Source organism: Myotis daubentonii, chromosome 5, assembly GCF_963259705.1.
Source record: "Myotis daubentonii chromosome 5, mMyoDau2.1, whole genome shotgun sequence".
In the NCBI taxonomy this organism is placed as follows: domain Eukaryota; kingdom Metazoa; phylum Chordata; class Mammalia; order Chiroptera; family Vespertilionidae; genus Myotis; species Myotis daubentonii.
In genome coordinates, this window is record NC_081844.1 from 25,887,901 (window position 1) to 25,903,107 (window position 15,207).

Sequence of the window (15,207 nt, forward strand, 5' to 3'; positions counted from 1 at the left end):
TCTTGCAGATCTGTACAGGGTTATCAGAGATGTATTAAAGTCCGCTATTATGGCTGTGTTTTTGTCAATCTCTCCATTACAGTCCTCTAAAAGTGTCTTTTATATATTTATGTGCAGCTATATTGGGTGCATAACTGTTTACCAGGGTTATATCCTCTTGTTGGATCAATCCCTTTAGGATTATTTAGTGACCTTTGTTGTCTCTTGTGATGGCCTTCATTTTAAAGTCTATTTTGTCAGATATGAGTATTGCTACCCCAGCTTCTTTTTTCTTTTCCACTTGCATGGAAACTTCTTCCATCCCTTCACTTTCATCCTGTGTGTGTCTTTTGTTTTGAGCTGGGTCTCTTGTAGACAACATATAGTTGGGTCATGTTTTTGTATCCATTCAGCTACCCTACACCTTTTGATTAGAGCATTTAATCCATTTACATTTAGAGTTATTATTGAGAGGTACTTACTTATAGCCATTTTAATTTTGTATGCCTAGGTTTCTCTTCTCAGCAATCTCTTACAGCAGTCCCTTTAGCATTTCTTGTAATGCTGGCTTGGCGGTGATGTACACCTTTAGCTTTTTTTTTTTTGTCTGGGAAGCTCTTTATTTGACCGTCTATTTTGAATGATAGCCTTGTTGGATATAGTAATCTTGGTCTTGGTCTCAGATCCTGGCTTCCATTACCTTGAGTACTTCATGCCATTCCCTTCTGGCCTGTAGAGTTTCTGATGAGAAATCAGGTGCCAGCCTTGTGGGAACTCATTTGTAGGTAACAGTTTGCTTTTCTCTTGCTGCCTTTAAGATTTTCTCTTTGTCTTTAATTTTTGGCATTTTAATTATCACATGTCTGGGTATAGACCTGTTTAGGTATTTCTTGCTTAGGGTTTTCTGTGCCTCCTGAACTTGTGTGACTGTTTCCTTTACCAGATTAGGGAAGTTTTCTACCATTATTTCTTCAAACACCTTCTCTATTCCCTTCCCCCTTTCTGCCTTGAATTCCTCCCCCCTAAACCCCGCCCTGCAATTGTTCTGAGGTGTGGCAAGAGTTTTTTCAACAGGGTGGGGCAGTTGCTTCTGCCTGGAGACTAATTGTTACTTTTAATCTCTTAAGCGGACTCAGGGCAAGGTGTTTTCCAATAGGGTGCGTTGCCTGTCTTCCCCCCAGACAAGGCAGATGTCTATGTGGGAAAAATGTCCTCCCCTGTGTGAGGAAATGACTCAGCCCAGGAAACTTAGGGTGTCTGCCTTCTGAGCTCTATCCCCTGAGTCCCCAGTCCTGGTTCTGCTCTCAGAGCTCCAGTGCACTTCACCCTCCCTCTTCTGGAGCACAAGATGGATGGCTCCACAGGGAATTTTTGTGCATTGGCCCTTTAAGCGGGTGTCTGAACTTTCAGCTGCCACTCCCTGGCAGGGATTGGGCCTAAACCGCCAGTCAAACATCCCTCTCACAATCTGGGACTGCTGGCTCCTAACCACTCACCTGCCTGCCTGCCTGATTGCCCCTAACCACTCTGCCTACCGGCCTGCTTGCCCCCAACTCCCCCCTGCCAGCCTGATCACCCCCAACTCCCCCCCCCCGTGCCAGTGTGCTCGCCCCCAACTGCCTCCCCTGCCAACCTGCTCACCCTCAACTGCGCCCCCCTGCTGGCCTGCTCACCCCCACCTTTCCTCCCCCCTGGCCTGCTTGCCCCCAACTGCCCCCCTGCTGGCTTGTTCACTCCAAACCAACCCCCCACTGTCCTGATCACCTCCAACTGACACCCACTGACAGCCTGCTTGCACCCAACTGGCCCCCTGCTGGTCTGCTTATCCCCAACGACCCCGCCCCCCACCAGACTGATCACCCACAACTGCCCTCCCCTCTTGGCCTCTAACCGCCTCTACCTCGGCCCCACCACCATGACTTTGTCCAGAAGAACATCCAGAAGGTCTCCCAGTCTAACTAGCATATTACCCTTTTATTAGTATAGATAGAGGCCTGGTGCATGGGTGGGGGCCAGCTGGTTTGCCCTGAAGGGTGTCCTGGATCAGGGTGGGGGTTCCCTTGGGGCATGAAGCGGCCTGGGCGAGGGGCCTGTAGTGGTTTGCAGGCCAGCCACGTCCCCATGGGGTGAGGGTCCCTTCTTGGGGGGGCGTGGCCAGCCTGTATAAGGGGCTGAGGGCTGTTTGCAGGTTGGCCAAGCCCCCCAGTGGGGACTCTTACTCCATGGGGGCGTGGCCAGCCTGGGTGAGGGGCTGATGGCTGCTTTCAGACTGGCCAAGCCCCTTCAGGGTGGAGGGCCCCACTGGAGTGCCTGGTTAGCCTGGGTGAGGGGCTGAGGGCTGTTTTCAGGCTGGCCAAGCCCCCAGCGGGGACCCTCACCCCATGGGGGTGTGGCCAGCCTGGGTGAGGGGTTGAGGGCTGTTTGCAGGCTGGCCACACCCCCTTCAGGGTGGAGGTCCCCACTGGAGTGCCTGGTTAGCCTGGGTGAGGGCTGATGGCTGTTTGCAGGCTGGCCATGGCCCCTGGCGACCCAAGCTCCCACCCTTTCTTTTTTTCTTTTTTATTTCCAGCGCCTCCTTGAGCAGAGGCCAGGGTGGCTGGAAGCAGGTATCTGGGATTTATTTATCTTCTATAATTGAAACTTTGTAGACTTGAGCAGAGGCTAGGTCTGGCGAGGGTGGGCGGGAAGCTTGGCTTCCTCCATCGCCAGGGTCAACCCAAGCCTCCTGCTTACTCCAGACCCATGGCCGCCACCATCTTGATTGGGTTAATTTGCATACTTGCTCCTGATTGGCTGGTGGACGTAGTGGAGTGACAACCAATTTGCATGTTTCTCTTTTATTACATAGGATGTTTACCTATGTATGTATATATAATGTAGAATTTAATATATATATTGTATGTAGTATATTTGTATAGTATCGGTAATATATAGTACAGTAGTATATCTTAGCATATATTTTGTATACTTAGAATATATTATATGATTAACATATAATTTATTTTACAGGGTGTCATATAGCATAATTTTGCAGAATAGTATTGCAGTCTTCTCAGCCTACAGGGTAGCAGGGGCATTTCCATGTCTGTGCACAGAAGTGTTAAAAAGCCTATTACATCCTCCCATAAAGCACAGGGACACCTCGCTGTCTTGATACTAAAACCTGGGGTTCCATCACACCCTGTTTTTCTTTCTGCTTCTGAGTGCACCTGAAGTGCCAATATGTTTCAGAAACTTGCACTAATTTATCTGGTTGTGATTGACATGAAGCCCCGTGGTGTCATTTGTCAAACGTGCAGAGACGTGTGACATTCTTTTCTTTTTGAGTAATTAATGAGCAGGGTTATTCCAGAGCACTTTACCCCAAAGGGTGATCTTCAGTTAGGAGTTGTTGCTCTTGGTACCAGAGAACCAGACCATTGGCAATGGCCTAAAAGTTGTAAAAATGTACAGATGGGGTCAACTATTAGCCAGGGCATCCTGTGGCATGATTGCCTGGAGGTGACTAATCTTGCTGTTCATTGGGTCCCATTTCAGAGCGGGGATGGCCGGGTTAGGGTCAGTCGCAGCAGCTCTACAGGGATCTCTTCTCCATCACGTGTGCTGGTGGCACTGCACCATGGACATGAAAATTAGAGCAGGATATATTTTTAAATGAACAAGAGAGGAAAAGCATATTTCAAAACATAGCCTGTGCTTGTCAAAGAGGAGAGAGAACAGTATACTTTAATGGTGTCCTTTTGCATGAATACTGAAAAGATTGAAAAGAAACAAACTACATTGGTCTCTATAGGGAAACTAGCCCCCTTTGTTCAAGGATGAGCTAGAAGTATTTCCTCAGGCACACTTCTCCATCTCAGCTTTAGGTTTTCACAATTGATCTTCAAATAAACAATTTATGATAAAAAATTTTTGTATTACTCATACTTTACGTCTGATTCATGGTTTGCCACTCAACCACAGAGCCAGGCCACTCCTGAGTGTTAGTGTAAGTTTTAAAAAGCAAAGAACTGCAGAAACCAAGATGGCGGCATAGGTAAACACCGGAAAGTGCTGCCTCCCACAACAACTTCAAAAATACAATGAAAAGACAAAACGGACATCATCCAGAACTAAAGAAAGGCTGGCTGAGTGGAAATTCTACAACTAGAAGGAAAGACAAAAGCACACTGAGACTCAGAGGAGCTGCAGAAGTAAAGTGCAGAGGTACAGAGGCTTGAGCACTCGCGGAAAGATGCTGGCACCTGAGGACACGGCTGTCTATTTGAATCGGGAGGGAGTCACAAGCTCCCGACTGCTCTGAACTCCAGTTCTGGGAAGTCTCTGGGGACCCAGGATTCATATGGGGAGAAACTGGACTGTCTGGCAGCAGGCAGAAATAGGAACTCAAGGGCAGCTTTCCCTCAGAGGTGCTTGCAGCAATTACCGGGACACTGAGACGTGGGGCCCCTTAGGGCAGGGCTGAGGATCAGCCATAGCTGCTTGCTCCGCTCTGTTGATTCCCTGAGACCCCACCCCACCCAGGCTACGGCAGAGGCTTTTGCATATGAATGCCCTGGCCCTTTGCAACCTGAAAATTACCTAACAAACTGCAGCTGGGCCAGATAGACCCAGAACTTCCAAGAGAAGGCCCAAGGCCCCACAGTAGCTTGCATTGCTTCACAGCTGGGCCTCATCTGGGCACCTCCAAACCCACAGAAAAGGAAGGGGAATCTGTAGATCTCTTCATAGCTCCTGCTGGGTAGCCTCAGGAAGAGGCTAAATTAGCACTTCCTTAGTTCCATGAGACAGTGTACCCAGTGGTCAGAGTGGGACCATCCAGATTACAACTCCTCAGATCCATAAGGGACACACTCAGGGGGCAGACTCAGTGAGCACCAAAGCTCCATTGAAGCAAGTCTTGCCCCAGAAGGGTGTCTTCAGCACAGAAGTTCTCCCACTGCAAACACAGCTGATTCTCACAGCCAATTGGCCTGGAGGTCAATTCCTCCCAGTGATCCTACAACAATCAAGGCTTAACTACAACAAGACTGTGCACAAAGCTCACAAAGGGGTGCACCAAGAGTGTCCACCTCAGGTAATTGGGGAGGCTGAGCCACTGGGCCCCATAGGACACCTAGCACACAAAGCCACTCTACCAACACAGGGAAGCATAAAAAAATGCGGAGACAAAGAAACAGGTCACAAATGACAGAAATGGAGGAAAGCAAACGACTGGATATAGACTTCAAAACCATGGTTATAAGGTTTTTCAAGAATTTTCTAGAAACCGCCAATAAATTTAGTGAGACCCTAGAGGATATGAAAAAAAGACCAACTAGAAATTAAGCATACACTGACTGAAATAAAGAATAATATACAGAGATCCAACAGCAGACAAGAGGATCCCAAGAATCAAGTCAAAGATTTGAAATACGAAGAAACAAAAAATACCCAACCAGAAAAGCAAAAAGAAAGAAGAATCCAAAAATATGAAGATAGTGTAAGGAGCCTCTGGGACAACTTCAAGCGTACCAACATCAGAATTATAGGGGTGCCAGAAGAAGAGAGAGGGCAAGATATTGAAAACCTATTTGAAGAAATAGTGACAGAAAACTTCCCCTACCTGGTGAAAGAAATAGACTTACAAGTCCAGGAAGCGCAGAGAACCCCAAACAAAAGGAATCCAAAGACAAACACACCAAGACACATCATAATTAAAATGCCAAGAGCAAAAGACAAAGAGAGAATCTTAAAAGCAGCAAGAGAAAGACAGTCAGTTACCTACAAGGGAGTACCCATATGACTGTCAGCTGATTTCTCAACAGAAACTTTGCAGGCCAGAAGGGAGTGGCAAGAAATATTCAAAGTGATGAATGCCAAGAGCCTACAACCAAGATTATTTTATCCAGCAAAGCTATCATTCAGAATTGAAGGTCAGATAAAGAGCTTCACAGATAAGGAAAAGCTAAAGGAGTTCATCACCACCAAACCAGTATTATATGAAATGCTGAAAGGTATCCTTTAAGAAGAGGAAGAAGAAGAAAAAGGTAAAGATGCAAATTATGAACAACAAATACACATCTATCAACAAGTAAATCTAAAAATCAAGTGAATAAATAATCTGATGAACAGAGTAAACTGGTGAATATAATAGAACCAGGGGCATGGAAAGGGAGTGGACTGACAATTCTTGGGGGGAAAGGGTGTGGGGGTGCAGGAAGAGACTGGACAAAAATCGTACACCTATGGATGAGGACAGTGGGAGGGGTAAGGGCAGAGAGTGGGGTGGGAAGTGGGTGAAGGAGATCTATGGGGGGGGGGGGAAGAGGAACAACTGTAATAATCTTAACAATAAAGATTTAATTTAAAAAAAAAAAAAGCAAAGAACTCCCATACGAGGGTGGTCTTGGGTGGACAGAAGAGGAGTAGATCTCCACACTGCCCAGGAGAATCTTCAAAGTTTACCTAGAAGCCTTCACTGGGTCATGTACATAGTTGAGGTGGGGTCAGCAACACATTGTTCTCTCAAAGCTGTGACCTTGAAATGGCTCTTAGTTCTCCATCCGTGGGCAGGACATATATCCCAAGGACAGGGGTGGGAGGAAGGAATCTCATTGCCCAGCTCATGGGTTGACCAGCAGTCACGTTATCTCAGTGACCCTCCCACAGAGCAGCTGCTTGACCCTTGTGTAACTCTTTCCATTAGAGCCATATGCCAAGGCTACGGGGGAAATCTCTCTGTACGTACAAGGAACTCCTTGTGCCTTTTCAGTGGGGCTCTTTGACTGAAAAGACCATCTTGTAGGGTGAGTCTTGAGACCTCATGGTTTCCATGGTGCAGGTGGATGCAGCAACAGTAGTCTATTCTGGCCCTTGCGTTAGCCATGATGGAGATCACAGGAACCACCTCCTCTTATTAAACTCAACCCAGTAATTCAAGCACCTTAGAGAGCGGCATGAAGTGGCCTCAGCAAAGCAACCAGCTTTGTTACCTGTGAGAAATGGAGGGTTTCTGCCCAGATGGGGCCACAGCTGGAACTATACAATTCCCACAGGAGCAAGTGCCAACAGGGTGTGGAAGGGCAGGGATGGGATGTAATTTCTGCAGCAGCAGGTTCCTGAAGTTCAATGGTGTGAGAGAAGAGACCAAACATTGGCATCTTCCCCAGTGAACATGCATTTTTAGTAGGAGGTCATTTATTTGAGGGTGAGGTGAGAGAGGAAACAAAACAAGAAATCAGAGGTATTCCAGACTTTAGGAAATCAGAATGATTTCTAGAAATAGTGATTGGAGACTATCGTTTTTGAGATAGTTGTGAAAAGGAAGGTGTATAAAGATGATGAAATGCAAATATATTCTCCATCCCAGTTCTGCATGGTGAATGCCCACAGACCTTTCTTCCTGCTGTGTGTGGTGACTGATGCCGCTCCTCCCCGTGTGGGCCTCCTGGTAAGCTGAGTCCTGGGTGAAACGTGTGCCCTCCTTTCCTCTCTCCACTGAGGTCACCTGTGGTTCTGTGGCTCTGCCCTCAGGCTGCCTGTGTCAGATGGCCTCCAGGTTCTTCTGTGTCCCAGGCTTGATGGGGTTATTGCTGCAGTTTGGGTGGGGCTGTTTGAGCATTTCCTCAGGGGCTGGTGAGAGGCAATGGTCAGAGCCAGGAAGCTGTGCATTCTCTATGGAGAGGCTGCCTGTCAGGGAGTGCTTCCATCATGGTTAGAATGAGTGTTATGCTAGTATCACAGACTCAGCAATCGGGGGGATTATTATTGAGATGTGGGGATGAAAAGAGTCCACATGCTAACCTGCCAAGTTCAGGGAAGGCCTTTGTGTGATGGCTTTGCAAATTCAAAGAGCTAAAATAACCACAAGGGATGGTCTAAAATGAGAACGTTTTAACTAGGAGCAGTTTATGGTAGATAGTCATGTCCCAGGCTAGAATCTCCCCTGACAAAACTCAATCTTTCCGTTACCTAAGCCTGTCCATTGTCTTTTGCATATAAGATTGTGTATCTTGGCATTGTCAGGGCGAATTCCCCTTTTTCAGACCACTCAGTGCATAACCAATGCAGCAGGGCTGAGACCATAGCTCCTCTCATTGTTATTGTCATCATATTAATCATTAACTATTAACTACCCTGTCCCCAGCTATGTAAAATGTGTATGTATGTCTTTCACTTTACTTTTCATCTTATCCCAGAGGATTCCCTGCTTTGCTTCCTCCCAGCTCCCTAATCTATCCCCAATGAATTTCATGTAACCCACTTGGGTATTCTCTTTTGATTGTAATGTATAAAATAAGGTACCAAACTGCCATATTCCGGACATTATCTCCATTCATTGACATTTTGCTTCCTGACATGAACTTATAAAAATCTGTATAGGTTTGAATGATTCTTACGTTGATGGGATCCAGTTTTCAGTTAAATCTCATTATTGCTGGATTTAACAGTGTAACTGTGGTGGCAGCAGGAATGACATCAGGTATCTGACTGGGCTCAGAACAAAGGTGGGTTCAGCAACCTAGGTACTTGGGTTCTGGCTAGAAAAGAATTCAGAGCAAGACCCAAAGAGTAAGAGAACATTTACTGGGTAAATTACAGAGGTAGAAGTAATTCTTAGAAGAAATGGGCTTAGGAAAGGAGTTAAGGAGGTAAGGGAAGGGCCCTTGGAGCTTGGGAGCACAAGCTAATGGTAACCTGCCTGGGGGAGGAGGAGAATTGGGGGAGGGAAAGGTACAGGTGTGCTCCAGGGAGGGAGAGCGGACTGAGTCCTCCTTCCTAAAGGTTTTAAGGGTGGAGATTTCAGGGAGGTCCCAGGGGAAGAGCTGAATGGAATATTCTGTAGCTTTCCAGGTGTGTCCATTCAGGGATGTAGCCTCCACTGATGGACAGGCCGGCACCAGGACAGGGGTCATTATTCAATGCAGCTGGTCCTGATGTCAACCCTGGCATTTTGCTGCTTATCTGGGCCTGGAGCCAGAGGAGGAAAAGTCACCCTGGGGACCAGACCCCACCCTACAATTGGTTGCCCCTTGCTGGACACCTGGGCTTCCCACCCTGGTGACCTCTGTGCCTGGCCCATCTCCTTGCTCTGGGTAGGTCTGTGGAACTGCCCACAAGATAACCACAAGGAACGGGTGGCTCATGGCCTCAGAGGAGTGTGAATGAATCACCAGTGACAACACATGTTTTCATGTGAAAAACATTTTCTAAAGTTAACCATTCTAAATGCACAGAAGTCACTTTTCACGCTGGAAATGATGGCTTGTTTCTGGAGTCAATGCTCTTTTTGGAAATCTGACTGTGGTTCTGGAATGATAATACCCTAAGGCAGGGGTGGGCAACCCCTGACACACGTGCCAAACATGGCACGCCAGTAACTTTTGCTGGCACGCGAAACCCTCTTTTATAATCTTCCATTTACAATTTTTGTGAACATTTGAATGACTTAAATATTAAATTACAAGGAACTGGCAAGACACTTGATGTTATGTTTGGTTACATAAAGGCTTTTGAAAAGAAACTGGAAGTCTTTAAGAGGGATGTGGATGGTGAGAGATTTAGATATTTTCCAAACCTCAAGAGGCACATCAAAGACCTCCCAAAAGATCACAGAACAGACTGTCAAAACCTTCAAAAGCTGTTTTTAAACATCATCGAGTCAACTATTGAGCAGTTCTTCTCAAGATTTGCGAAATTCAGAGAACTGGAAGAGACAGCAAAATTCATGAGGTTTCCAGACAGCATGAAACTGGAGGAACTAAACTTAGAAATGTTTTCATGGATAGACATGGCTGACTTTGAAATGCAGTTGATTGAATTTCAGAATAGTTCAATTTCAAAGCAGAAATTTATTGACCTTAGAGTTGACTTGGAAAACATTGGAAAAAAAAGTGATTAGAGACAGGAGTACCAGAGAGAAGAGTCAAAAACGAAATATTGAGGACTTGGAATGCCATTCCAGAAAAATTTTTTCTGTTTAAAAAACTTTGCAACAGTGTTACTCTCCATGTTTTCATCCATAAACGCTTGTGAATCTTTGTTCTCAGTGATGAATTTTGTTACGTCTCATAATAGGAGTAGCCTGACGGATGAAAGTAGTAGCTCGTGCATATCTCTGAAGCTCACGAAATATAAACCTAATGTAAAATCTCTGTCATCAGTGATGCAGCAGCCAAAGTCCCACTGATAATATCAAACGGAGTCATAAAGTTTTCTGTCAGAATATCAGCATACATGTAAACATTAAAAAATAAATGTATTTTTCATCATCATATACTGTGTTTTTGTCGCTAGAATGAATTTTATTTCTTCAAGGTTCTTCACATACGTACACCTTAAGAGATATCAAGTAGGCGTAACATGTTCTCAAAAAATTAGGGTTCGCACGCAGAAGAATTTTGAGTCAGAGATTTTGCTGGTTTTGGCAGGCACTCACAAAAAGGTTGCCCACCCCTGCCCTAAGGCATCCCTGATCCCTCAGCCTGTGCGCCTTTTTGAAAATCCACACATCACACTCCCGGTGTCAACAAAGATGAAAATGGAGCCAGAGTCATTAGGTGCCTTTTAAGTGTGTGTGTTTGCAAGGAAGGACCACTGTTCCCTGGGGACTCTCAGCGCTGCCTCTCAGTGCAAACGTCCCTGGACAGGAGTTGTGGCCCCAACGGGCTCAGGCCTGTGCACCTCAGGCGCTAGGGGGCGATGTCGTGCAAAGTGTGCGTCCTATGAGTAGCGGTGGGGGCGGGCGGGGCTAAGCTCTTTCCACCCTGTTCTTCCGCTCCCTTCAGCTGCACACGGGATCGCATCTCCCTTGTTCTGTCCTCATCCGTGGAGCTGCGATCTGTAAGGTGGTGGGAGCTGCAGGCGGACTCGGGGGGCCCAGGAACCAGAAATGGTGAGTGTGCGGCCGGGCGCGGGGACGGGAGGAGGGGCGGGTGGAGCCGCCGTGGCGGGACCGTCTCCCCACGGTCAGGTCCGGAGCCTGCGGACCCGAGGCGCCGGGGGCTCCGCTGAAACTGCAGGCCCCTCGGGCTCGCAGGTCGGGGCCCAGCCGGGACCCGGGCGTCCAGTGTGTCCCCGCGGCAGGGCCTTGGGCTGCGGAGCGCGTCTGGGCAGCTCTGCACCCTCATCCCCGCGGCTCCGCAGTCGGTGCGGGGACCACGGGAGGGTCATGGGGACAATGGTGACTCGGTCCCCGCGGTTCGTGCATGGGAGGAGCTGTGGTCTGTGGGGCCCCCCGTCCCTCCTTCTCCCCAGAAGGACCCCGTTTTCTCCTGAGTTAGATGCTTGTGGAGCAGGCTCTCAAGTCCACCCCCAGCCCCCCAGGCCTAGCTCTGCAACAAGTGCCTGCATTTCCAGTCTCTCCCCGGAATCCTAACCGCCATCTTCCTTCTCTGAGTCACAGCGTCTTTATCAGCTATTTGTTTTGTGGTGCTTTTCAAACTGTTAAAAACAAACTTCAGCTGCGTAAGTGGAAGGTCTAACTGGCTTGATTCCCATTCACGAATCTGAATGGGCAGCATCCCATCTAGAAAATAGAATCTCAGAGCAGCTGTTCACAATGGAAGGCGTTTACAACAGGCAGAAAGGAAGTGGCTTTGAGAGGTTATTAGTGAAAGAAAAGAGGGGATTGCTTCAGGCAGGGTCACCCTTCCTTAGGGGAAGGAACAGCAGGAGTCTTTAGACAGATGAGTGTGGAACAGCAAATTGCAGAGTGACTGGGTTAAAATTTTACTCCTGGGAGAGGTGAAACTGCAGTTACCTACAGTCCTGCACCCCTGAACCTGGGGAGGACATCCTGGGGCAGTTCTGTTGTTTTCAGTTCTCTTACACACCTGCATGGTGTAGCCTGCTACACACCGAGGCCATATGGTGTAGCCTGTGGGTTCTAGGCAACAAACCTGTGCAACATGCTTCTGTACTGAATACTGTAGACAATTGTAATGCAATGGTAGGAAGCATTTATGAAAAGGTGCAGTAAAAATGTGGTGTGCAAGGTAGAAAATGGTACATCCGTGTGGGGCACTGACCCTGAATGGGCTACAGCACTGGAGGCTGCTCTGCAGGAGTCAGTGATTGGTGAGTGAATATGAAGGTCTAGGACGTTACTGTGCAAGACTGTAGACTGTATCACACTGTACACTTAGGCCAGGAAATTTACAAAACAACAGATTCTATCAAGCCCAGGAGGCGATGATGCAATCAAAAGGCACAGTCAACACCAGACCTGTGAGGCTGCTGCCCGCATAAAACAGCATACTGCTTCACAGCAAAGTTTTCTTTCACTAAGTAGAAAGCTCACAAAGATAGAGAGGATAGTATAGCAAATGCATAAACCAGTTTATCACCATCAAGTATTCTATGTAGTGACCGTAACTGTGTGTGCTGGACTTTCATAGGACTGGCAGCACAGGAAGCTTGTTTACACCAGCGTCATAAACATCTGAATAATGCATTTCCCTATGACATTGTGATGGGTGTGACATCACTAGGTGACTGCAGTTTTTCAAATCCACTGTAATTTTTTGTTATAGAAGGGATTTTATTCTTCTTTAAGTTACAATTGACATACAACATTATATTAGTTTAAGGTGTACAAACTAATGAGTTGATATGTGTATGTATTGTGAAGTGACCATCACAATAAGTCTAGTTAGCACCTGTCATCATACATACAGAATATTTTTTTCTTGTAAAGAGAACTTTTATGATTTACTCTCAGCAACTTATAACTGTAAGTTTGTACCTTTTGACAGCTTTCATCCATTTGACCCCCACCTCACCTCCGAACACCACGCCTGCAACCTCTAGCAACCATCAGTCTGTGCTCTGTATCTATGGAGTTGCTTTTTTAAAGGTTCCACAGATAAGTGACACATGGCATTTCTCTTTTTCTGACTTATTTCACAAAGCATCCTGCCCTCAAGGTCCATGAATGTGTTGTTAGAAGTGGCAGGATTTCTTTTTCTAATGGCTGAATAGTACAGTAATAGTCCTCTGTGTGTGTGTGTATGTGTGTGTGTGTGCACCATTTTCTTTTCTTTTTTAATTGTTTCAAGTACTACATATATCTCTTTTTTCCCTATTGACAGCCCCTCCCCTGCTACCCCCAGGACAAGCTTCGATCGCCCCAGTGTCCATGTCCATTGTTTATGCTAATATGCATGCATACAAGTCCTTTGGTTTCTTTCTGAGGTTGGGCTGTCCAGAGTTTCTTAGTCTCTGTATCTATTTTTGTTCATCAGTTGATGTTCATTATATCCCACATATGAGTGAGATCATGTGATATTTATCTTTCTCTGACTGTCTTATTTAGCTTAGCATAATGCTCTCCAGGTTCATCCATGCTGTTGCGAATGGTAAAAGTTCCGTTTTTATAGCAGATTAGTATTCCATTGTGTAGATGTACCAGAGTTTTTGAATCCACTTATCTAGTGATGGCACTTAGGATGTTTCCAAATCATGCACCATTTTCTTTAAAAAAAATTTTTTTAAACTCTCACTGGAGGATATTTTTCCATTGATTTTTGGAGAGGGGAAGAGAAGGGGAAAGACAGAAATATTGATGTGAAAGAAATACATCGCTAGTTGCCTCCTGCATGCACCCTGACCAGGTCCCAGGCCAGGAAGGGTGCTTGCATCCAAGGTGTGCCCTTGGCCAGAATCAAACCCGGGACCCTTCAATACATATGCCGATGCTCTATTCACTGAGTGATATTGACTAGGGCTTAAACTTTTTTTTCAATAAGTTGACACAATATATTAGTTTTAGGTGTCAACTTAGTGATTAGACATGACATAACTTACAAAGTCTAACACCCATCAGATACCACACATGGTTAATAGAATATTATTGACTATATTTCTTATGCTGTATTTTACATTCCCCTGACTATTTTGTAGCTACTAATTTGTACTTCCTTTTTGTTATTGTTTGTTAATCCTCACTTGAGGATATTTTTCCATTGATTTCTTACGGGGACTGGAAGAGAGAGGGAAAGACAAGAGAGAAACATTGATGTGAGAGAGAAACACATCAATTGGTTGCCTCCTGCATGAGCTCTGAACAGAGCTGGGCCGAGGAGGAGCCTGCAAATGAAAGAATAAAAAACGTTAAAAACTGCCTGTTTTATTTTATTTTATTTTTTATTTTTTTTAATATATTTTATTGATTTTTCACAGAGAGGAAGGGAGAGAGATAGAGAGCGTTAGAAACATCGACGAGAGAGAGAAACATCGATCAGCTGCCTCTTGCACATCCCCCACCGGGAATGTGCCCACAACCCAGGTACATGCCCTTGACCGGAATCGAACCCGGGACCTCTCAGTCCGCAGGCTGACGCTCTATCCACTGAGCCAAACCGGTTTCGGCAAAAAACTGCATGTTTTAAAAGCTGCCTGTTTTATCTCAACTCCCCAGGCTTCCCCCGCCAGTGATGGGAACAAAGCCCTTAAGGCTGTTCCACGAAATAGCCCTAGACACAAAGAGCAGGTTGAGCAAGCAATACTATGATCGACCGTTGAGATAAACAGGATGTAAGATTACCAGAAGGAACTGATGACTAAATCTCCAGCCATGCCAGGACACAACCCAGACCCCTTTGGAATTTCCCCTTTCCCCCGTAACCCCCCTCCCAATGTGTGGTTTTTTGCCTATATATGCTTGTAAGACTTTCTGCTCGGGGCTCTACTCCTCTGCTCCTGCGTGAGTTACGAGTTGAGCCCCAGCGCCCTGGAATAAAGCCTCTTGCTGTTTGCATCAAGTGACGCCTCTTCTGGTTGATTGGGGTTGCCGTCGATCCGAGGGACAGAGTAAGGGTCTCCATTCGGGGGTCCTACACAACCAAGGTACATGCCCTTGACTGGAATTGAACCTGGGACCTTTTGGTCTGCATGCTGATGCTCTATCCACTGAGCCAAACCAGCTAAGGCGTGTGCTTCCTTTAAAAAAAAAAGTAATTCCTTATTGTTGAAAGTATTACATACATTGCCTTTTTTCTCCAATTGGTCTCCTCCGTCCTGCTCCCTATCCTAGGTATTCAGCATCTTTTTGTCTGTGTCCATGGGTTATGCATATATGCATGCAAGGCCTTTATTTGATTAGCTCCCTCCCTCCCATCCTCCCCCCACCATCCCCCTGAGATTCCACACTCTCTTCCAGGATCTCATGTCTCTGGATCCACTCCTTTTATCAGTTTACTAGAGGCCTGGTGCACGAATTCATGCACAGATGGTGTCCAGCCAGCC

General features: G+C 46.3%; 1 protein-coding gene across 1 annotated transcript in view; it reads left to right on the forward strand.

Annotated features, from left to right (window-relative positions):
• Positions 1-10,773: 10,773 nt before the first annotated feature.
• LOC132235011 (putative KRAB domain-containing protein ZNF788) overlaps positions 10,774-15,207 on the forward strand; it is a 52,722-nt gene continuing 48,288 nt past the window's right edge. The window contains exon 1 of the mRNA XM_059696705.1: positions 10,774-10,855. Within this exon, the coding sequence (XP_059552688.1) occupies positions 10,853-10,855 (3 nt within the window). The 5' untranslated portion in view covers positions 10,774-10,852. The remainder of the gene's footprint in view (positions 10,856-15,207) is intronic.